General features: G+C 37.3%; 1 protein-coding gene across 1 annotated transcript in view; it reads right to left on the bottom strand.

Annotated features, from left to right (window-relative positions):
* Positions 1 to 331: 331 nt before the first annotated feature.
* LOC146555277 (ephrin-A2-like) overlaps positions 332 to 23,132 on the bottom strand; it is a 67,912-nt gene continuing 45,111 nt past the window's right edge. Inside the window, exons 2-4 of the mRNA XM_085252150.1 lie at positions 13,466 to 13,758; positions 10,356 to 10,421; positions 332 to 8,825 (exon numbers count right to left, since the gene is read on the bottom strand). Of these exons, the coding sequence (XP_085108276.1) occupies positions 8,701 to 8,825; positions 10,356 to 10,421; positions 13,466 to 13,758 (484 nt within the window). The 3' untranslated portion in view covers positions 332 to 8,700. The remainder of the gene's footprint in view (positions 8,826 to 10,355; positions 10,422 to 13,465; positions 13,759 to 23,132) is intronic.

Genomic DNA, 23,132 nt, shown 5'->3' with positions numbered 1-23,132 from the left:
AGTATTCTTACCTTCTGCTTTTAAGTACTTGATCCATAAGTAATAAAGGTGAATTCAGTTTGAGAACTGTTCATTATCATTATGGGAGAGGGAGGGGTAGTGTGTTGCATGCAAACACGTCTTTATTTGTAAATAGAGATAAGTTCACTATCATATGTACAGAAATAACAGTAAATAATTTGTCTGGAGGAAGAACAGTGAATATTTGAGGGGGGTTCCCTTTAATTACGCATTTATACAGGGCGTGTGATACGCGACAGCACACGGGCCCCTGTATGCCAGTGGAACCTGTCAAAAATTGGTCAAATGCAACAATGAAGGAAGATGCACCTTTAGTGGATTTTATTTTTATTTGTTTCTGTGGTAAGTTTATCAAAGATTCACACATTTTCTCTCTGAGATTACTTAAATTAAATAAATGCATTTTGAAGTTTTATTCTTCCTGCAGTGCTAGCACAAGTCCTGATGACATCTAACTTTTCCATAGCTCTTTATCTAATCTGAAAAATACCTGTTTTACAACAGGATTTCATTTGCATTCAATATGAAAATATACAAGAACTTTTATTACTTTTTTCTTAAAAGGAATAAAATATTCAGACACTCGAGTGTAGAAAAACTTTTTCTCAGACGCTGTAAACCAGATGACAGGGAGAGCTCGCTCTCACTCCCACTCACAAAAACCACAATCAGAACTAATTTCCTGTAGATTTCTTTCCTCCCCTCCATCACATCATCTTATGCTACATAATGACTGAACTCAACAAAGAAATCAAATCTATTACTTACCAAGCAACAAGAGACCATTGCAATGCATGTAAAACAACAACAACAACAACAACAAACAGTTACAAACATCAGACAGATCACTTCTCAGTTCTACCAATAAATTCATAAACAGAAAGATGGAAAAAAATAAAATACAAATTTAAAAAACAACGTGTTGTTGATACAGACATTAGCATCTACATCCTCTTGTTTTGTTAGTTCTTCATTGGAGTACAAGTGGTTTGTCATCATCAGAATCTATCTCAGTGTGTTCATTGGATATACTGCATTTCTCAACAAGTCCCTGCTTATTTACTTCCAAGGACACACTGTCCAGCCATCAGGAAAAAAAGGGGGATGGTATGAAGAGATGGGAAGAACAAAAAAAAAAAGACTAGATCTAAAACCACACTGTGTCGCTGTTTATCAGTTATGAAAAATCCAGCACCAGTGAGGTAAAAGGCCATTTTTCTATTTCTTCATTTGTGTTTTGCACACGACATTTTTTAAACAACAAAACATCACAGTTCAGAAAATAATAAAACACACTCCTCCCCTTTAACTGACCCTGACCCTAAAGATTTATCCATTAGACATATTTCACAAGAGTCTTTGGCAGAAACAAAAGGCCATTGACTAGAACAGTAAGAATCATAGATAGGCTTCCCTATCATTTTCTTCTTAACACTTATAATGTGAGAGTGAAATCAGCCACATTATTCCACTTTACTCTTTTCTATATAACTGATATCTTGATGCATGCTCAATCATCCAGGTAAAGAAATCTCAAAGAGTTGATTCTGTTCATCTGGACGTAGCGTTTTCAGTGAGAGAGAGAAATTTTTCGTCACTCATCCAAGTAACTTCTTCAGTCTCAGCTCACTGCAGGTTTCCCCAACCTTATAAACAGCACATTTGCATAATGACTGAAACTAGCACCACTGGTGAAGAATGGGCTGTGAGGTCAGCTTTTGATAATTACTATGATCAAAGACCATCCATCATTGGCCGTGAGACCACGACTGACGAAGCATTTCTCCCTCTGAAAACGCTACATCCAGACAAACAAAATCAAGTTCTTGGGGTTTATAACTGAGAGCGTGATTACAGAGAGCTTTTATTACATTATTGAAAAAGTATGAATTTCTGAACTAATTATGTTGTTAATTCAGAATAACACTTTTACAAAAGTGACTACTTACTATGAAATACAATAACTAACACAATTTCACACCTGTGAAGGTATTTGGTTTTATAGATACATGTAATAGTTTGATTTGTCAGTTAGTGAAGCTACTTTAAATTACTTTACTTGTGACACAATGTTAGCTGTGAGCTCATGAAACTTCATAGAGTATATAAAAGGAGTACATATACTGTCAAGTCAAGTGTTGGTTTAAGTAATTATCATCTTGTTTTGTGAAACCAAAGTTATCAATTTGAATGAGAGACTGAGCTGAAGGGCACACAATAGTTCTACATGAGATCCTGTTTTCACTGGTTGACAAAGCATAACATGCTTTTTCTTTTGACTCTAAATTGGACTACAGTTTATTTGACAAACATAATGTGTTACTGAAGGCAACTTCAAGATAGTGATTGACTAATAACCTAATTGGGAAAATATTTATCGAGACCATATACACATCTCATTTCTTTCGGTTAATGGCGTTACACCGTGCTAGCCATGAAAAAGAAGGTTCAAGGCACTTCCACATTAGCCTCTGTTTTCATACATGGGAGCTTTGTAAACTTTTAATAAAGTCTACGCTTACCTCACGTTGTCTGCTTGCTTTCAGCAGCCATAGACAAAGGTCATGCTAAGTCAAACATACATTCAAGTGACCTCAAGATTATAAGAATCAGAAACTGTACAGACAAAGGTCTAAACCCAACCCTAACAAAATCCTAACAGTGTATGTCAGCATTTGTCTGTGTAAGTGTGTAAGATGCTGTACTAAAAACAACACAAGTATTCTAACAAGATATAATTCCTTAGGTCCTATTGATCTCACTATTCAAACTTTGTTGCTGAAAAACATACTTTAAAGGCTTTTGTGGGATAATCATCTACTTGTACAATATCTCGTGCAACTTTATGCAAAATATATTATACAAGACAAGAAAAAACAAAAATATAACGTACATAAGTATTTGGTGAATACTTTGTTGAATCACTTTTGGCAGCAATTACAGCCTCAGATTTTTTTTTTAGTATGATGCTCCAAGCTTGACATACCTACTTACAATTTCTCCCATTCTTCTTTGCTGAATCTTTCAAGCTTCATCAGGTTGGATGTGGAGAACTGGTGAACAGCCATTTTCAGATCCTTTCAGATATTCAGTCAGCTTCAAGTCTAGCCTCTGGTTCAGGACATTCACAAATTGGTCCCAAAGCCACTCCCACTCCTTTGTTATCTGGGCTGTGTGCTTAGAGTCTTGATCCTTTAGGTTCAAAGTGCTCTAAAAGGTTATCATCAAAGATTTCCATGTAGATTTCTGTATTAATCTTTCCCTTAACCCTAAACTAGGCCTTACAGTTTTCCACCCTGACTCCTGCTGGCAAAAAAAGCATCCTGACAGTATGATGCTGCCACCACCATGCTTCACTGTAGTAATTATACTGACCAGGTGATGAGCAGTTCCAGGTTTACATAAGACATGACACTTTGCATTCAAGCCAAAGATTTCAATCTTTGTTTCATCAGAGCAGAGAATTTTGTTTATCATGCTCTGAGAGTTACCTGGATAGTGCCTTTTGGCAATAATACTGTTCAGATTGGCTGAGCAGCCAGCTCTGGGAAGAGTCCTGGTGACCTTCAATGCTGCAGACGTTTTTCTGTACCCTTCCCTGATCTGTTTGTCAATACAATCCTGTCTCAGAGATCTACAGACAATTCTTTGGACTTCATGGCTTAGCCTGGTTTGTCTATTAGTTCACAGTGGATGTCAGTTTACATTCACTGAAAACTATGGGACTATATACAAGTATGTGTAAATAAACTACCAGTCAAAAGTTTAGACACATCTTCACATTTAATGTTTTTTCTTTATTATCATGTTTATTTACTTTGTAGATTCTCACTGAAGGCATCAAAACTATCAGTGAATACATGAAATTATGTAGTAAACAAAAAAGTGTGAAATAACTCAAAACATGTTTTATATTTTAGATTCTTAAAAATAGCCACTCTTCATGAGGAAGTCACCTGAAATGGTTTTCCAACAGTCTTGAAGGAGTTCACAGAGATGCTGAGCACTTGTTAGCCCCTTTGCCCTCACTCTGCAGTCCATCTTATCACAAACCATCTCAACTGCGTTTAGGTCAGGTGACTGCGGAGGCCAGGCCATCTGGCGCAGCACTCCATCACTCTCCTTCTTGGTCAGAGAGGCCTTACACAGCCTGGAGGTGTGTTTGGGGTCACTGTCATGTTGAAAAATAAATGATGGTCCAACTAAACAAAAACTGGATGGGATGGTATGTCACTGGAGGATGCTGTGGTAGCCATACTGGTTCAGTGTGCCTTCAGTTTTGAATAAATCCTCAACCAGCAAAGCACTCCTACACCACCACACCTCCTCCTCCATGCTTCATGGTGGGAACCATGCATGTAGAGACCATCAGTTCACCTTTTCTGCATTGCACAAAGATAGGGAGGGTGGAACCAAACATCTCAAATTTGGACTCATCAGAACAAAGCAGAGATTTCCACTGGTCTAATGTCCATTCCTTGTATTGGCCCAAACAACTCTCTTTTGCTTGGTGCTTTTCCTTAGTAGTGGCTTTTTAGCAGCTATTTGACCATAAAGGGCAAATAGCAGATTCATGCAGTCTCCTCTGAACAGTTGATGTAGAGATGTGTCTGGTACTCGAACTCTGTGTGGCATTTATCTGGGCTCTAATCTGAGGTGCTGTTAACTTGTGATTTTTGAAGCTGGTGACTTGGACATATTTATCCTCAGCAGCAGAGGTGACTCTTTGTCTTCCTTTCCAGTTTCATCATAGTGCTTGATGGTTTTTGTGACTGCACTTGGGAACACATTCAAAATTTTCCAGACTGACGGACTGTCAGTTCTTAAAGTAATGATGAACTGTTGTTTCTCTTTACTAGTCCTTGCCATATGAATTCTAACAGTTGTCAAATTAGGGCTGTCAGCTCTGTGCCAACCTGACTTCTGCACAGCACAACTGATGGTCCATTTCATTTCAACCATTTCAGGTTATCGCAGCCCTGTCAGCAAAGCAAATGGTAGCTACTTTCAGAATTCTAAAACATAAGATATGTATAAAGTTATTTATCCTTTTTTCGTTGCTGCATAATTCCATATAGCTTGACTCATATAATAGATGTCTTCAGTATGTGTTTGCAAAAATAAAGAAAAACCATTAAATGACAAGGTGTGTCCAAACTTTTGACTGGTAGTGTATATATGTCTTTAATAAATTTGTTGTAATATATTGTAAGGTAAAGACCCTAGAACACAGGTGTCGAACTCCAGGCCTCGAGGGCCGGTGTCCTGCATGTTTTAGATGTGTCCTTGATCCAACACAGCTGATTTAAATGGCTAAATTATCACCTCAACATGTCTTGAAGTTCTCCAGAAGCCTGGTAATGAACTAATAATTTGATTCAGGTGTGTTGAAACGGGGTGATATCTAAAACCTGCGGGACACCGGCCCTCGAGGCCTGGAGTTCGACACCCCTGCCCTAGAATAACAATAACCAACCCCAGAATAAACCCAACAATCAGTCAACCGCCTATGAGCAAGCACCTGGGAACTACAAATAAGCCCACAGTCTGAGAGTGAAGTGCTCTGCTGGGGTGATATAGTCCTGTAAAGCTCTTTAAAATAAAATGGGGACTAATTATACAAGACCTTGTATGTGATGAGAAGGATTTTAAATTTGATTCTGGATTTAACAGGGAGCCAATGAAGAGCAGCCAGTATGGGCGAAATACCCTCTCTGTCTAGTCCCTGTCAGTACTCTTGCTGTAGCATTTTGGATCAACTAAAAGCTCCTCAGGGAGTTTTTAGGAAATGCTGATAATTACAGTAGTCCAGCACAGAAGTGATAAACGTGACTTTCAGCATCACTCTGAGAAAGGATGTTTCTAATTTTAGATATGTACCACTAGTCTAGTAATTTCTTGAGCATTTTATTTTGGAAATGTTCCATACTGTACCTGCAGTTGTACATTTTAACACAGAAATTAAAATGTGTAAATCTGTTACATAATATGTTTAATTTTGTTACCAACAAGTGCAGAAACCAACAGCTGCCTAGAACAGTAGAAAAAATACAATAACATTTTGGTTGATTTTAAGGTAACTTATTTTGCTCATATACGTTCCTGAAAATGAGTCCCTATCTAACGTTACTTCACAGTAAGTTTTCATAATAAATGTACACTTTTCTTGAAAGATAAAGTTATGGCAGAAAGCTGCCCCTCCCTATATCTAGCTTTTGCAAGACTGCTCTTCTACTTTAAAGGGATTCTGTCTTCCCTGCTGTCACATGGTGCTGCTCGCAGGGAAGGTAAAATTGCGTACTGTCCCAACAAAAAAAATGTAATTGCATTAAATATAACAAGCCAATACTTCACAGTGTAGTTATCACCACTTAAACAATTTCTTTTACAGTTTGTAGTTAGTAATTGTCTGGGTCATTGTTGCAAATACACTAATAATTTACAGCTAAGTTAATAGCTTGGTTTTTGGGAGTTTACTGGGAAAATAAGGGGCCTGTCTGTAACCAATACCATGACTTTAATTACAGATGAAAGTATTCATTTAAATAATAAGAAAGTTACCTATATTGCCAAGATTTTTATCCAGTGTCTTGTCTAAAATCCTTCAATTATCAACTTTAGCTTGAAACCACTTGCACAGCAAGATATTAAGATATTTAGTGCCAGGAACTTTATTCTTTTGATCTCTACACATGGTTTTCAGTGGAAGAAACCTTGCAACACAAATGACTTCTTCAGTCTGCGCTAACTGTAGGCTTCCCCAACCTTTAAACAGTGCAGTTACATGACAAAAACAAGTACCACCATTAATATGAAAACTGCCATTACCACTGATCAAAGCAGACGAGTACTATCACAGAGCTGGGAAATTGCTGCAATCACAGCGTTTTAACATGGTGAAAGACATACTCTTATGCCCCCTCCTTGGTTCAGCAATGGTTGTTTCGTTTTTGGTGTATTATGTTTTAGAGTTTGATTTCACAATGGTGAAAATAAATAAATAAATAAATAAGAAGAAAAGCTGTCCAATCCTAACAAACACCAGTTCATCAGTGGTTTTTGTTTGGTCAGCATGTTGCCAGCTTTGACAAATGCTCCACTGGGACAATCAATTCAGTTATATTTTATTCCATAGCACCAAATCACAAAAAACAAATCTATGCAGGGTCTCTTTGTTATGATGTTCTTCAGCTTCCCTGGCCACTGTGTGTATGGGAAAATGTTTGCTCTGTTGTACTGTCCTGATGACACCCACATTGTGGTCATGCGGATAAACAAAGTCAAACTTGTACTACTGATCGGTATGCATGGGTATGGATTAGTAATTTCACAGTCTGACAATGATTGCCTGTAACGTTTTTATATCTAGACTGATGAACTTGATGTGTTTGTCCACCAGATTGTCATTTATATCTGGACCAAAGGCTCAGCGGTGTTCCAAGATAGGATATCAGAGCTCTTCTCCATTTCATTCATATAAAAGTTAGGCACAATAGGCAAAAACCCAGGAACCGATAGCTTCTAGATGAGAACAGCATGAATAGTCACAGATGAGACAGCAGAAGTCTGAGCTACTTGCTGCATGGTGGAAACGGACAGATGTATGCTAAATTCACACCAAGCACTTTGACTAGTGGGTGATGAATGTATCTGACAGACAACTCTCTCAAGCAGGGAAAGCCATTCTTAAGAAAGAGTTGAGCTTTCACGGCAAGACAAATCCAGCTAGTGTAACTAATAACAGGGATAAAATATGCATCGTGAAACAATTTTTGTGGTTGGCAACTTCAGATGAAAGTTGCAGCCTGCCTCAGAAATGCAAAGCCCCCAACATCCAATACAAGCATGAAGAAGAGGAAGACACACGTGTTATTCTGTAAAGATAGAATCACCATTGTGGCAACAAGGGTAGGTGCACAGTTTCATTGAACTAGACAGACTAGGATAAGCACATCCTGGACAAAGAGGAAGACTTGAGCAGGTAGTCAAGGACATTGAAAAGTGAAAAGTGAGCGACCATTGCTCAACTGAGGAAGAGACCTAAGAGCACATCTTTCACCATCTTGTATTGCTCTCTTTGCAGCCTTTTCCTAGCTAGCTGTGATTGATACTTATGCCACTGATCAATGGTTGATTGTGAAACTGAGGTCATGGCTCATTGTAAGGCAATATTGCTAGTTTTGGTCATTATGACCTTGTATTTACTTGGACTATTGACCATGCACCAGGACAAGATCTCTAGTGTCTTAAGCAGGATATAAATCTCAGTCAATGTCTAAAACTCAGGAAGCGGCTGTTGGATGTAAATACAATAAATCATCCTCACAGTTTTTAAAAATAAAGCATTATGCACCAATATTCAGAGATGGAACCTGGAAATGTTAACATGAGATCCTTTAATGTCTTGACTTGTGGATCTGTAACACAATTTTATATGACAGCTTGACAGAAACATTAAAAGAAGAGCAGGGATGATCCCAGAAATTCCACACAGAGTTGATATGCAGCCTCAAGCTCCCCCCACCACTGTTCTTGCCTCCTCTGATTGTTCGAGCCTTTGAGTATTATTGAGGTAAAGGCCAAAGTTCAGTAAGAGGAAGCTACATTAGTTTCCTTCATCAAGTTTTCTTCAGAGTGGTAGCGGCGATGGGGCGGTGCTTGGTCTGACTCAGAAAGCTGCTATGAATAGGAGATGAGGAGTATGAGAAGGAGGGTGAGCAACATGGCAGACGGCAAAGCAAGGCTGCAGCCACCAGTGGTATCGTCAGTCAGGAAGGGCTCCGCAGAGTCGTACACTGAATCATCTGAAAATGAGTTAACATCAGAACAACATTAATTAATATGAGCTGCAAGTAAACATATCACAAAATGTTTTAATTTATTCACAGACCTCCATCCATCCAATTTTTGTACATCAGGGTGGGGACGGGGCCTGTCCAGTCTAGCTGTTGTACAATTACTCTTTCAATTATTTTTAGTTAAAAGAAATGTTAGAGATTAGCCTATAATTAGCTTAGAGAAGCTAGGTGAAGTGATAGCTTTTTAAGTAAGGGGTTAATTACTGGCACATTAAAGGCCTGTTGTGTTCAGCCCATTGATAGCAAAAGACTGATTATATTTAAGATCAAAGCCTTAATTAGGGCGTCTTTGAGTGGTTTTGTAGGACTGGAGTGTAATAGACACACTGATTGTTTGGATAAAGTAAATACTGAAAAAAATAAATCAGTAGGTTTGAAAGTTACTGTATATAATAATATATATATGAGATGGCCCTGATTTTTTTTTCTCTAATAATTACATTTTTTGTGAAGAAATTCATAAAGTCATTACTAGTTCAGATCAAAGGAATGTTTGGCTCATCAGAGCTCTCACTTTGAAGAGAAACCTGGGGCTCTTATTTGTTTTCCACTGATGAATGGTAAGATGCTGTAGTTTTATGGAGGGCATTTTCAAAAACAGAGAAATTAACGCTTTTTCCAAATCAAGATTTTCCTAATTAGTGAGATGGCCTTTCCTCTCCACCTTACAGATTATTTGCTTTAAGATGCACATTTGAGTTATACCAGGTAGTTAAGCACTTCCTTGTTTGGTTTCGGCTCTATATGCCTTGGTGTTGGTAGAGTATCACTTTCTGTTCCTGTTACAAGGCACAGTGCTGTTTTTGTGTAGCTTATCTGTGTAGCCAATTTGATTAAAAATTTATACATAAGGTCTTATTTCATAGTGTAATCTTCATATGCAATATCCAAAGTGCTCACTCACTCACTATTGATTCACTCACTAATTATATTGACAGTATTTACTCCCTGTGCCTCTTCACCTGTCCCTCCTGCACTTCCCTGCTCATTGTGTCAGATATTTCGTTACTTCTCTGACAACGATACTTAGTGACAACGATACTTGTAATAAATGTAGTCTGTTTGCAGCTCTGGAGGCCAGGATCAATAAGTTGGAGAGCAGGCTTTGCACCCTTGAAAAACCCGTAGCTAGCCAGGCCCCTGTAGCTGGTCCAGTCCGACGTAGCGTAGTCCCTGTTACGACCCCTACCCCCCACAATTTCAGAATTTAAAGCACTTTAAATTGTTTCACATCTTGAGCTTTAGAGGAAAGAATAGCAGCTTAGTGAGCTTGTGTACATGTTGCATTTTAAATATGAAACTTGAGTTCGGTTAATATTCCACTGAGTTCAAGTAGTACTTCAGTAATATTTTCTAATAACTCAATGGTGTGTTGTGATTGTAATCGAGAAATCTCTTTACTTTCATAGTCAAATCAGGGAGAAGAGGTGTAAAATTATACAACAATATGAAATAGAAAAAAGGAAAGAAACTTACTTGTTGGCTTGACGTAGATTTTTAGCTTCAGACAAGGCTTCCTACCCAAGTTTGGATGCGGTGATGCTACAAAGGAAACAAAGGCCATAGAAAATCATGGAGAATTTATGGTCATGAGGTAAACTACAAACATTTTACCCCAGATTTGGTTAGTAAGAAGACTGCTCCAAATCCCCCAGGGGCTTCTCCAGTCATAGGTCATGAAAACGTTTTTGGTCAATCTCGTTGGCATGTGCAGATTCTAAATACTTTTGATATTTTAACTTTGAAGTACTTGTTTCCAAAGGAAACTGCTTTGTTTAGATGTTTATTTGCAAACCTCTCATGCTGAATTCTCCAGTGACAATAGAGAAAAGGTTTTCTTAAGATGACCTTTCCATGATATTCTGGTTACAAGTGTTGCAGCACTGGAGAGCAGAGCACCACCATTCCAGAGTATATTAATTCCTTTTTAACCCTAGAACACTATCGCTGGGTGATTTACACCCGAGAAAATACATTTACATGATTTCTCACTCCTGCAGCTGTTTGCGTGTCGAGGAGCCTGTGCCATCACCAGGGAAGTCTCAAATGTCCCAGGAATGGGTGGACCAAAGACCAGCTTTCCAGAGTCATTATTTTGTTTTAGGAGTTTTATTTTTCATTTTGTTAGACATGGCACAGTTGAAAGTAAAAGAAGACCACTCTAATCTGTGATGTGTTGTCATATTTTGATATATTTGATTACTTTTCATTGGTTATATTATACCGGGTATAAATCACCCGGCATTAGTGATCGTGTTACTATTTATAGCGATAGTGTTCTAGGGTTAAAGCTTTTCTGTTGTCATTCTGGGTTTTATTTGGCTTTTGAGCAATCCCACAAGCAGAAGCAATACATCACAAAAATTGTTCTAAGATTGTTGAACTATTTTCAAAGTGCTTGTGTGGATTATTTATTTGCATTGTTGTAACCCTGCCCAGTAGTGGAAATTGTATCCGCTGAGTTTTCCTAATGTTGAATATGGAGGCGTCATAGAGCTAATGGTGTGTGTGTGGTGTAGTGTGACAACAACCTTTCCATGGAGGGATTTTGCTTTTTTCAATCTGAAAACTAAACTTTTTTTTACTGGTATGTCGGCTGGTTATCGAGCAACATGAAACATACGTAAGGCTCAGTTAGATAATGTTAGCTAACATCAAATGATGTCATAATCAAATTATTTATAATCAAATATAATGTCAGTTAAGATTGTTTGTATAGTTTCAAACCTAAATTAACAGACCATTACAAACTTTCACCAATGTCTGTAGTAAGTGGTAGTGCAATTACACAAGGTAATGCAACATGTGGGAAAAAACTAGCTTGTTGACATTGGTCTGCTGCCACAACATAAAGGCAATTTATTTTTAGGTAAGGTCATATGTTTAGGATATTTACTCCGCTATAGATTTAGTTTTATTCTTTTCTAAAAATAAAAAATAAAAAAAAATAGTATTTTTATTACTATTAGTGTGGCTGCACTGTTGGAAGTGTGTCAGCAGTAACATTACTAGCATGTTGCCTCAGCCACTACAAAGTAGAGGTGGGCAGATCAATCCAAACATTGATAGTATCGACACCAACACTGGCAATTAAGAATAACCCCACTGTATCTCTAGACTATCTCTGAGACCTCCATCTTATCCAGCTAAAGGAAATGTTGGCCTAGATTGTTACATGTTCCTGAGCTCTTGTTTAATGAAGAGCTAAAGGTGTTTATTTCACACCTCAAACATTTAGTAAATAATTAAGCAAATAAAAGTAATCTGCAATAAATTACAGGTAGTAATAAAATAAACTACTCTTTTATGCTACGTCCACACCTACACGGGTATTTTTGAAAACGCAGCTGTTTCGTCCACACGTAAACGGCATTTCGAATCACCGAAAACTGAGATTTCTTAAAACTCCTTTTTTGCGTTTATGTGTGGACGAGGAACACAGAGTTCGTCACGCAACGTCAAAGGTATGTGCCTTTTTTTCACATTACGCTGTGCGCTACGTTATTGTTTACATGAGATGAATTGCAGAATGGCAGATAGAGACAAAATACTGTTAATATGACTGTCTTCAGGTTTTACACCTTACATATACACACGCAGTTACTGTCCCTCTATTTAGAAAGGCAGAGGCGTCACGGTGTGATTATTTTGCGTGTAGTTGTTTTTTTCCTGTGTAATAATTTTCAACATTGGAATCAAATCAAAAAATGCCTCTCTGTGCAAAATAGGTTCAAAAACATGAAAAACTGTGGGATACTGTTTGTCTGTGATTTAGACGGGGGGAACAAATTGTGGCAGGATGAGCCTGATGTTATTTGTATCCTGCTGTAACTTTACTGTATAAAGAGCTAACATCTCCAAAATGTCAGGAGTAGTTAGTCATTACAACAAGTGTTTGTGAACTAAAGATCAAGAATGTGGGATACGGTTGTCCCGTGATTTGGAGAGCCCAGCGCGTGCTCCTGACGAAGGGAAAACCAGTTCTGATGAGGAGACCTACCTCGGCACTTGTGCAGGTGAAGCCAAAGGGCAGACATGCTTCACCATATTTTCTAGTCTTTGGCTTAGAATGAAGTTGGTTTGCAAACATATTCAGCGATGCTTCATCTGCTGCTTTGCGTTTGTGTGGGCGCCCCGTGCTAGCAGTGTCCAAGCCTTTTTTTTTTCCTTCCCCTTTTCATACCTCGCCCCCCCTGCAATGGCTCTGTGCCCCCCCTAGGGGGCGGGCCCCACACTTTGGGAAGCTCTGATTTACTCAGTGTAGCAACCAGTCTGTTACATGACTAAGACTGGATGTATGATTCTTTGTGTGACAGGAAGGAAAATCTGTGTCTACATTAATATTTTTGAGAGTTGCCTTTTTCCCCCAAAGCTAACAGCTGATTCTTCCTGTCACTGATAGTAAATCATTCCAGCTGATCTGACCAGAAAAATAATAATTCAGACTCCAAAATAGTTTCAAATTGGCAACTTCAAGCAGGAATCAATCTAGCTTGCACAGCGAGCCTGACCCTAATAACACGGTAAGTAGTAATATTCAGTTTAGCAATATAAAACAGACAGTATGTACACTGCTATGTACTCACAGATATAGTAGTACTCATGTCCTGGCCTGAACTCGAAGCCCAGGCTAAAGGGTGTAAAGAGCTGAAACTTCTCAGAGAACTTGAGTGGCCCATTGGGGCTCTGTGGTCTGTTACATTCCCAGCGTTTAAAACCTTTTCTGTGGTGGTCGCAGGACATGTATCCGTCATAGTTCACCATGTACAACACATAATGCTCCATGTGCACGGCTGACTCCGTCGCCTCGTAGTGAGGACAGTAGATATCCAGGTAGTCATTGATTGCCACCTCCACTGTGTAATCACCCTGAAAAAACCTGAGGAAGAGAATACATTTGGTCATTTCTTTTTTATTTAAGAAGATAAGAACACAGAATCCAGAATACATGTTTATGTGACATGAATAATACGTGACTTACAGAGCTGTAACGGTGAAACTACAACCTGCAAGCCTCATTTAAGCGTTCAGTTAGACAGCAAACTTTATTTGTTTATTTACTGCTTTAATCAACTTTTGGAGATTGTTTTGTGGGCTTGCATTTTAAAATCTGAACATTCTTTTAGATGTTCAGTATTAAATAGTTACAAATGTTTGTTCCATACACACATAAAAAAAACATTGAAATGGTTGTCTAAATCAGGCTCAGTAAACTGTGAGTTATAGTTAAGTGATTTTTTTTTTTGTAAAATTTGCCATAAACAAGTCAACAAACAAAACAGACCACTCTTTTTTAGTCTTTGCGTTTTCGAACTTTAATCTGTAACACAATGGGGACAGTCTGAAGATTTCAAAATCAACATATTTAGGGACAGTATTTTGAATACTCGAAATACTTTTACTGAGGATTTAAAAGTAAAGTTTTAATAACTGTATCAGAACATTTTGTTATTAAACAGTGAGCAAACAAGTTTTTTTTAATTAATAATTAAAAAAAAAAAAAAGGTAATATTTCATTTTTAAATTAAATATTTTGTTAAACAAATAACAAACCAATTAATTTGCTAATCATTCACGCTTCATTATTTCAGTATCCAATATAAAAACTTGAAAAAAACCCCCAAAAAACATCCAGGTTTAGGTCCCTATCAGTGTCCTGGGAGACACCCAAGGCACTCTCGAGGAGAAATTATGTTGTTGACTGTATCAAAGAGAGCCTTAGGATTAATTTTTCCTACTGCAAGTAGTTTAGAGAAATACAAGGCTCAATGCATTTTTTGCCATGCCATTAAAGATAGACAAGAGACAAGTGAAGTGTGGAGACCTCAGGGTTTTTTTTGTGGTTTTTCACAGGTGATCAGTTTTATGGCAAATCCACCAAAAACTGTTGTTGGATTCAGTGATGCAAGGAGGAGATTTAATTCTTCCGCCTTGTCTACTCTGTCTACATTATACATGCTCCCCTAGGGCATATGATACGATATGATCATATGATTTTCACTGCTATGCAGATGACACCTAACTTTATCTATCCATGAAGCCAGATTAAAACAGCACCTAGTTAAACTGAATGAATGTCTTAAAGACATAAAGACCTGAATAACCTCTAACTTTCTGCTTTTATATTAAGATAAAACTGAGATTATTGTACTCTGCCCCAAAAATCTTAGAAATGTAGTTTCTAGTCAGATGCTTACCGTGGATAGCATTACCCTGGCCTCCAGTAACACTGTGAGGAATCTTGGAATTGTTTTTGACCAGGATGTGTCCTTTATATACACGTATTAAACAAATATGTAAGACTGCTTTCTTGAATTTGTCAACATCTCAAGAATTAGAAACATCCTGTCTTAAAAACTAGCTCATGCATTTATTACTTCTAGGCTGGACTACTGTAGTTCATTACTATCAGGGTGTCCTAAAAACGTCCTGAAAAGCCTTCAGTTGATCTTAGTTTTGCATTTCAGGCTACAGGCTTTTCTTGCTTTTAGTGAATAGGATCTATGCAGACTGAAGGAAAGTCTAGAGACACTGCTTCTTCTTTATCACTAAAAGAAACTAATGATTCAATGTAGAGCTACTGTGCTGCAAAAAAACCCCAAGCCGTCACAAATCACATATTGATGATCACAGATCTTGTATTATTGTGGAGCTTGCAATATAAAGTGCGTTGAGGGAACTGTTGCTGTGATTTAGTGCTATATAAAAAAATTGAATTGAACTGAAATGATTCATTACCACAAACACGACTGCTTTTTTAATCTGTTACTTGTATGGTTTATTTAAATGCAGACACACAATGGAGACAGAACAAAAGTAAATAGCAGAATAAGCTGTTTGGCATTGGCAAAGAAGATTTGGCAATTTTTTCAAGGGTGCAATCCACATACTCAACTCTGCTGTTCAACCCCAAAATGCGTTTTCTTTACAAACGTGCCACCATTTAAGGGGAAATAAGTAGACTTTTCAATGGCAAAAATCTCTTACCTAGGGACTACATTTCACAAACCTGTAACACATGGCATTATAATTATTTAAGGCACTTTAGGGGGCCACTTCAGAGTTCAGTGACTTAAGTTGAATCATAGCACTGATTATTCCAATATCACCTGAAAGTAGCAACAAAATGTAATCCTGATTAAATTTGGGAGGCGCATAAAAGCAGCTATTGTTGCAGAGAGGAAGGCAACTTTCCTCTGCCTCACCCTCTTTGTCTTTTCTAACACTATTAGCAAAGTGCAGCTTAACTCATTTAGCTGAAGGATCAGGTGACGCCAACAGCTCACAGAGCAGGAAATTCATTCGCTGAACTGTGCCCCTGCAGCTCTCACATCATCACTTATCTCTCTAATGGAGTAAGGTTCTTGGTCTGTCCCAATGTGATCACTGGGGTCACTACCACAATAATCAGCATTATCTTAAAAGCCACAATGATTAGTGGATTAATTGGTTCGAAAACCAATAGAAAAATCATCAGAAATTATTAGGAAAAAAACATTACAGCAACTTTAAGAATAGTGGGGAAAATGGCTGGTTTTCCTGCCAGATGTCTTTGTAAAGTCAACCTTTACAACTTGATATTTCTAACTCTGACAGTTTTGTTTTATAAGTTCCATAATTACAAAATGAATAAGAGCTGGCAGTCTGAGACTGCTTAACTCTCAAATCAGGATATTTTGTGATGAGAGATGTGATGTGATTTTTTCTCCAAGATGATGATTTTTGAAAAATTACTTCATCTCAATATGCAAGACAAAAGAATATGGAAATTGTCACGTAAATTAATCCAAAACCTTTTATCCCCAGTAATCCCACTAGAATTTAACTAAACAGCAATTCTGTTTGGTTGGATCCCTAATTATTACCAAAGCTGTAAAGATTAATCAGTAGTTCCCAGCAGATCCTAGCATAGATTGCTGTCATTACAGGAAAAGTGTGCAATTGTGAGGAATTGTTGAAATCCTTTTTCTCCTATTTATTAGTTAGGAGCATAGGTTAGAGATTTGTCTCTTTTTTTGCCTTTTATTTTAGGTTAGGTGGGAATAAGGAACACAAGATGTTTGTTTGTTGTTTTGGCACCGGTCAATGCTGAAGCCAATAAACTGCTTCATTGCATCTTTATTTGTTTGGTATTGCTGGCCTCATGTCTGTTTTATATCGAGGTTATGTAATAATGAATTACTATGCAGTAAATATGTGTGTAATGACCATCGGGAAGGTAAAGTAGTCCACCTGGATAGAGAAAGAAACGTCTCTTGTGTCGTGAGGTATTCAACCAGTTTCTTTCCCCAGATGAACTAATTTCAGGTCATAATAAATAATAATGTACTGATGTTTATATAGCAGTTTTCAATTTTTACCGACTAGATAAAGCACTTTAGAGCTATATTTTTTAATTAAAAGTCATTAAACAGTTAGTATGCATGCCCTTGGTTTCTCAGTAAGCTCCGCCCCTTGCACATCACATCAAGTTTCAAAGCACTATGACGGTGTTTGCTTTGCTGTTCTCATGAGAAGTTTTTGTTGAATCTGTGCTGCTAATCGCTCATTGAAGTTAGTGATTACTAAAGTTCATTTCTGTGTTAGCTGGCATTGCTCACTGTCGAGTCACCCACCATATTTCGCTTAGAAGCTTCTATGCATTTTTAAAAGTGTAGTGAAAAGAGAAAAAAAACAACACTCGTTTCTTAATTTTAAAAAAAAAAAGGCCAAAAACATAGGAGTAAAAGCAGAAAAGATATCTATCCAAAGAAGTCGCAGATTGCCCCGGAACAACGTCGTCGACCGGTAAAGGACTTTGCAGACGTCCTGGATTCAACCGATAAGCGACTGTCCAGCTTCTACATGAGCATGTCTCTGATCGAGATTCTAAACCGTGAATTCCAATCCCTGAGGGAATCTTTAGAATTCAGCCAGCAGCAGGTGGAAATGTCACTGAAAACACCATGCTACAGACTCGGTCAAGTCTCTAAGTGAGAAAGTCACCCAGCTCAGTTAAGAAAATTAAAAATTAAAAAGACTGCCATCGGTCTTCAGACCCGTAGCATGAGAGATAACCTGGTGTTTTCAGGTATCCCAGAGTCTGCTTGAGAGGACACAGAAGTTACTATAAGACCCACCCGAAACTTCCGGAGGACACCGTGAAGAACATGGGCCTGGTGTCTGGAATCTGCGTCCTTTTGTGGCCAAATTCGGTAACATTTCAGCAGAAGGAGCCGTTGGCGAGTTACAGCAGGGAGCTACAAGGAATGGACTTTAGTGTAAACGACCAGTTTCCCAGAGAGATCATGGAGCGACACAAAGTCCTGTTCCCTTTCATCCCTCCTGCATCGCTTTTGCATGTTTTTCTTTCTTCTCCCTTCTCTCACTGCACCGATCGGCTGTTTTCCTAGTCAGTTACACACAGAGCACCCTTGACCTTTACACGTCTGCACGGCATGATCAGGTACATTTGCACTCAGTGCCAGCACATCCACTACGGCCTCACGGCACACATAGACATGGGGAGACCTCAAGTTTGGGCTAAATTAAGAAATGGACAGGCTCAATACAGCAGGAGCTCAGCACAATTGTCAGTCCGCAAATATAGTTAAACAATACATGAGCGAATGGCGCGTGCCGTTCTCTTCACCCCAACCATAGGCAATATACTTTCTTCTCACATATCCATCACTCTTACTCTGGATTTTTTCCTAGTCAGCAGCTCACTGTTGAGTGACATTTCAGACACTGAGATACACTCGATAGCTGTCAGCGATCATGTGTCTTTAACTTTAGTAAATAAGAAGGTCACTCCGCCAATTAAAAACGGGAAATTTAATAGATCATTACTTAAAAATGAAGATTTTATTAAATATTTTAAAAAAGAGTGAGCTTTATATTTAGACTAATGACCTGCCTGGAACATCAGCATCTGTTCTCTGAGAAGCAGGAAAAGCTGTGATAAGATGTAAAATAATTTAATTCACATCACAGAAGAAGAAAAGAGAAAACAACCATATTCAGGAATTAGAAGAAATAATCAAATCATAGAAGACGACGATGTGTCCTCCTGGGAACAGGAAATGCTGAACAAAATACATAAAACATAAAATACATAAAACACAACTAGAATGAAATGACATTATCAATACCCCCCCCTTCCTCAATCTTAGTAAAATCACTTCAGTTGTAAAATTTTGAACATGGTAACAAATCAGGTCAATATCTAGCCAACCAGTTAAAAATAAAGAAAGAAAAAATGACTTTAGGAGCTGTTAAAGACTTATCTGGGAACGCACTATATGACCCTGAAAGAATAAACATCACCTTCAGGGACTTTTAAAAAACTTTATATTTACTACAGATGAACCCATCTACAGGCAAAATTGATCTTTTTCTTGATAACAGACGAATAAATAAATTATCAGAAAGTCAAGCAATAGCACTGGCCACAGCGCTGACATCAGGTGAAATCCAGGAAGTCCTGAAAAGTACGCCCAATCACAAGGCTCCAGGTCCAGATGGATTCTAGCAGGATCCTACAAAGAATTCTGGACATTTCTGGCACCAGTATTCCACAGAATGCTGCAGGAAATCAAGGAAAATGGCACCACATTTGAAGTCTAACATTAGTCTCCTTCAAAAACCATGCAAAGACCCCATATTTCACCACCAGCTACTGTCCAATATTCATTATAAGAACCCTGACCAGACTGGTTTCATAAAAAGGAGGCACTCATCAACAAACGCTTCCATAAACTGGTTAAAAATATAAATAATATTGTAAGTTGTTTGCTTTCCTGGTAGATGGACCTGGTCTGTCTGAGTAGACTTTTACCAACAAAAATAGAGACTCGCTTTTCATTTATTTATCCTGCCTCCACGTGCCTGTATTTGTCTACTCATCTTAGAATTTATGATGCCGGCATTTGTAACATAATAATAGGAGTGTGGAGGTGTGAATGGAGCAATGCTATGGTGTCATTATTATAGTTGATTAAAATAAATTCTAGAGTCTTACAGTTAATTTACATGTGAAAAAAGTTGCTCATGAAACAAAATTGAAAGCTGCAAACAAATGTCTGAGATTTATTGGCTACTTATATTCATGAAATTAAAAAAAGTCTTGAAGTTATTAAATGTTATATATTTAATAACATAATTCTATAAACCAAGCATGCATGTGTTATAGTTTTTCATTTGAGAATCAAATTTTGTGATGTTTTCATGTGATTAAATTGAAGAAAGTGGAAACAGACCCAAAGCAGGTGATGCAGAAAGCGAGTCAGGGTTAAATCACAGATTGAGGCATATTTAGTCATTTTAACTTTCCTGGTATTTTCTTTTATATATATATTGCCAAAAATATTCACCCATCCAAATAATTCAGGTGTTCTAATCATTTCTGTGGCCACAGGTGTATAACATCAAGCACCCAGGCGTGCAGACTGCTTCCATAAACATTTATGAAAGAATGGGTTTGAATGGACTGAGTGGTCCTGTGATGGGATGCCACCAGTCATGAAATTTCCTCACTACTAAATATTCCACAGTCAGCTCTTAGTAGAATTATTACATAGTGGATGTGACTGGGAATGACAATAACTTTCTGCAGAATCAATTGCTATAAATCTCCAAACCACAAATATATACAAAACCTGACATGTTGAATTTACCATGAGTAAAATGATTAGAACAATTGTTTTTATTTTTTATAGCTCTGTTTAGCTTCTGGTTTAATTACTTTTTACGAACATATTAATAATCGGAATAATTAATGATCAAAATTTTCAGTAACTTTGACATTAGACAACAGCTTCAAGATTTTCTCCTTTTTATTAATAATATTTCTGAGATCATATTTCAAATCCAAAATATATTAAGAGTTATAGAATTTTAAAAAAAAATTAAGTTTGAAAGCTGACTAGATACACTATTTAGAATAATTTGAAATAAACTATTTGAAAATTTTTTTATTTTAACTGTGATTTTAGCTCAAATAAATCTCTTCCTTTGAGGTTTTAGACATTCAAGTTATTCCCTTAAAAATATGAACGTAAGCTCTCCATTTTCTTATCCATCTTAACCTGGTTCGGGAACAGCACCATGCAGGACAGACGAGCTCTACAGAGGGTTGTGCGGTCAGCTGAGCGCACCATCCGCTCCGAGCTCCCTGACCTGCACTCAATCTACAGCAGGCGGTGCTGGACCAAGGCCAGGAAGATCGTGAAGGACCTCAGCCATCCCAACAACAGACTGTTCTCTCTGTTGAGGTCAGGAAAGCGATTCCGCTCCCTGAAGACCAACACAGAGAGACTGAGGAGGAGCTTCTTCCCGCAGGCGATACGGTCTCTCAATCACACCACCACACAGTACTGACCCACACATGTGGTTCTTACACACACACTGGACTTTCTGGACTTTGGTTTTGCACAACACTGGTCACTATATTCTTCATTTCCGGTTAATACTTGTACAGCTGCTGTTATTGTGTATATATTTATTTATATTTAGATTTCTTCATACATTCTTATATAGTTCTATATTGTGTATTGTGTATTTTGTTGTACAGTTATTTTATTTTCAACTTTAATTTATATATTTATCTTTATCTTATTCTTCCCAGTTAAATTTACCCTTCATTCTAATTTGTGTTGTACAATTATTTCATTTTTAACCTTAATTTATATTTTATTCCTTCCTAGTTAAATTTACCCTTTTTAATTTTTCATATTTATTTCCTATCTTATTCATAGCCTTTTCCTTTTTTGTTTTCTTTAGGTCACGAGCAGTTGTCCAACCATTTCACTACATATCGTACTGTGTATGACTGTGTACGTGACAAATAAAAATTTGAATTTGAATTTGAATTTGAATTCTTTCCAAGTATTGAAAAAATAACATTTAATAATAATAAAAAAGTTTAGACTGTTAATGCAATAATTCATTTCATTATTTCAAATTTTGTTTTTAATTACTTTTATTAATTGCGAGGACTCCTATTAAGTAACAGTCTGTCATGAAGTCCATAAAATTTATTTCATTTTTTCGCTCACTGGAATTAGGGTCGCATAAACGTCAATAATTTATTGCACTTTTATTTGATTAACTTGGACTTTGCGAACACAAACAGATAATTTGGGTAATTCCGAAAAACATTCTCACTGTTTTCACACAAAAAGTAAATGACCACAGCCCTCTGTGCATAAATCGAACCTGAGATCTGATGAGGAGTGACAGTCGTCCAGTTTTCCTTCATCTCTGGGATTTTGGGGAATGATGGTGCTATTGTTGAATGCAGAGTGTGATTGGTGGAGCATGTCAACTGCTGACAGCTGGCACAAAGACAGTGGGTGGGAGGGGTTGTTCAAAGTGGACCATTGCCCAGCCATTTTCTCAACCCCAACTTTTCCAGGTTAGAAACAAAAAATCCTGTCTGGCTGAGCCTGAATGTCAGCTAAATAAAATGAAATCTGAACAATACATTAAATACAACATTTAGAATCTGATATTTTATTAATTTACTTTAATTAGTTTTATTAGTGTATTTATTGCTTTCTGGTTTTAGTAGCTTTTAAAAAGTGCAATTTATTTCATAGTACCCTCACTTTTTCAAGAGTTTTTAAAATAATAACAAACTTTATAAGTCTGGTTTTACTCTTTGACCTGTGATTATGTGCGTCTTTGTAGGAAGAAAAAAGGAACTGTTCCATATTTTCTTACTTTTCTCACTATTATCTTACTTTTTCTTGTTTAAATGTTAAATTATATAAATCATCAATTGTCAAAGTATGTGTCAATAAATGGTGTGGGCTTAACAGAAGTACATCTTTTATATAGTTTCAACATCTACAACTTTGCTAATTATAGTTTAAAATAGTAAATAGTAAAATTTAAAAATAACATTTTCTTCTTCAAAAGTCTTTTTATTAGACAAAAGGTTTCAATGCAATGTATACAATAACACAAAATGCTTCAGAATTTTCAAAATTTCAATCTTGTTCCCACCCTGACCCTTAAAACAACAAATAATTGGCAGCCTGCTGCCCAACCAAACCAAAAACAGAAAAAAAACAAAAAACCCCAAAACAAAACAAACAAACAAACAAACAAACAAACAAACAAACAAACAAACACAGACTCATAAAAGAAAAGAAAGAAAAAATAATAAGAAGGGGGGGGGGGGGGGGGGGGGTTCCTTGGACTACTCAGTAACAGTAGTTGTGGGCCTTTCAAAGAAGTCCAGAAAGGGGGACCACAGTTTATAAAATT

Source organism: Mchenga conophoros, linkage group LG17 (genome assembly GCF_057382185.1).
Source record: "Mchenga conophoros isolate Kocher_MC1m ecotype Shallow Benthic linkage group LG17, M_conophoros_male_GT1.1, whole genome shotgun sequence".
In the NCBI taxonomy this organism is placed as follows: Eukaryota; Metazoa; Chordata; class Actinopteri; order Cichliformes; family Cichlidae; genus Mchenga; species Mchenga conophoros.
This window is presented reverse-complemented; position numbering and strand designations above follow the sequence as displayed.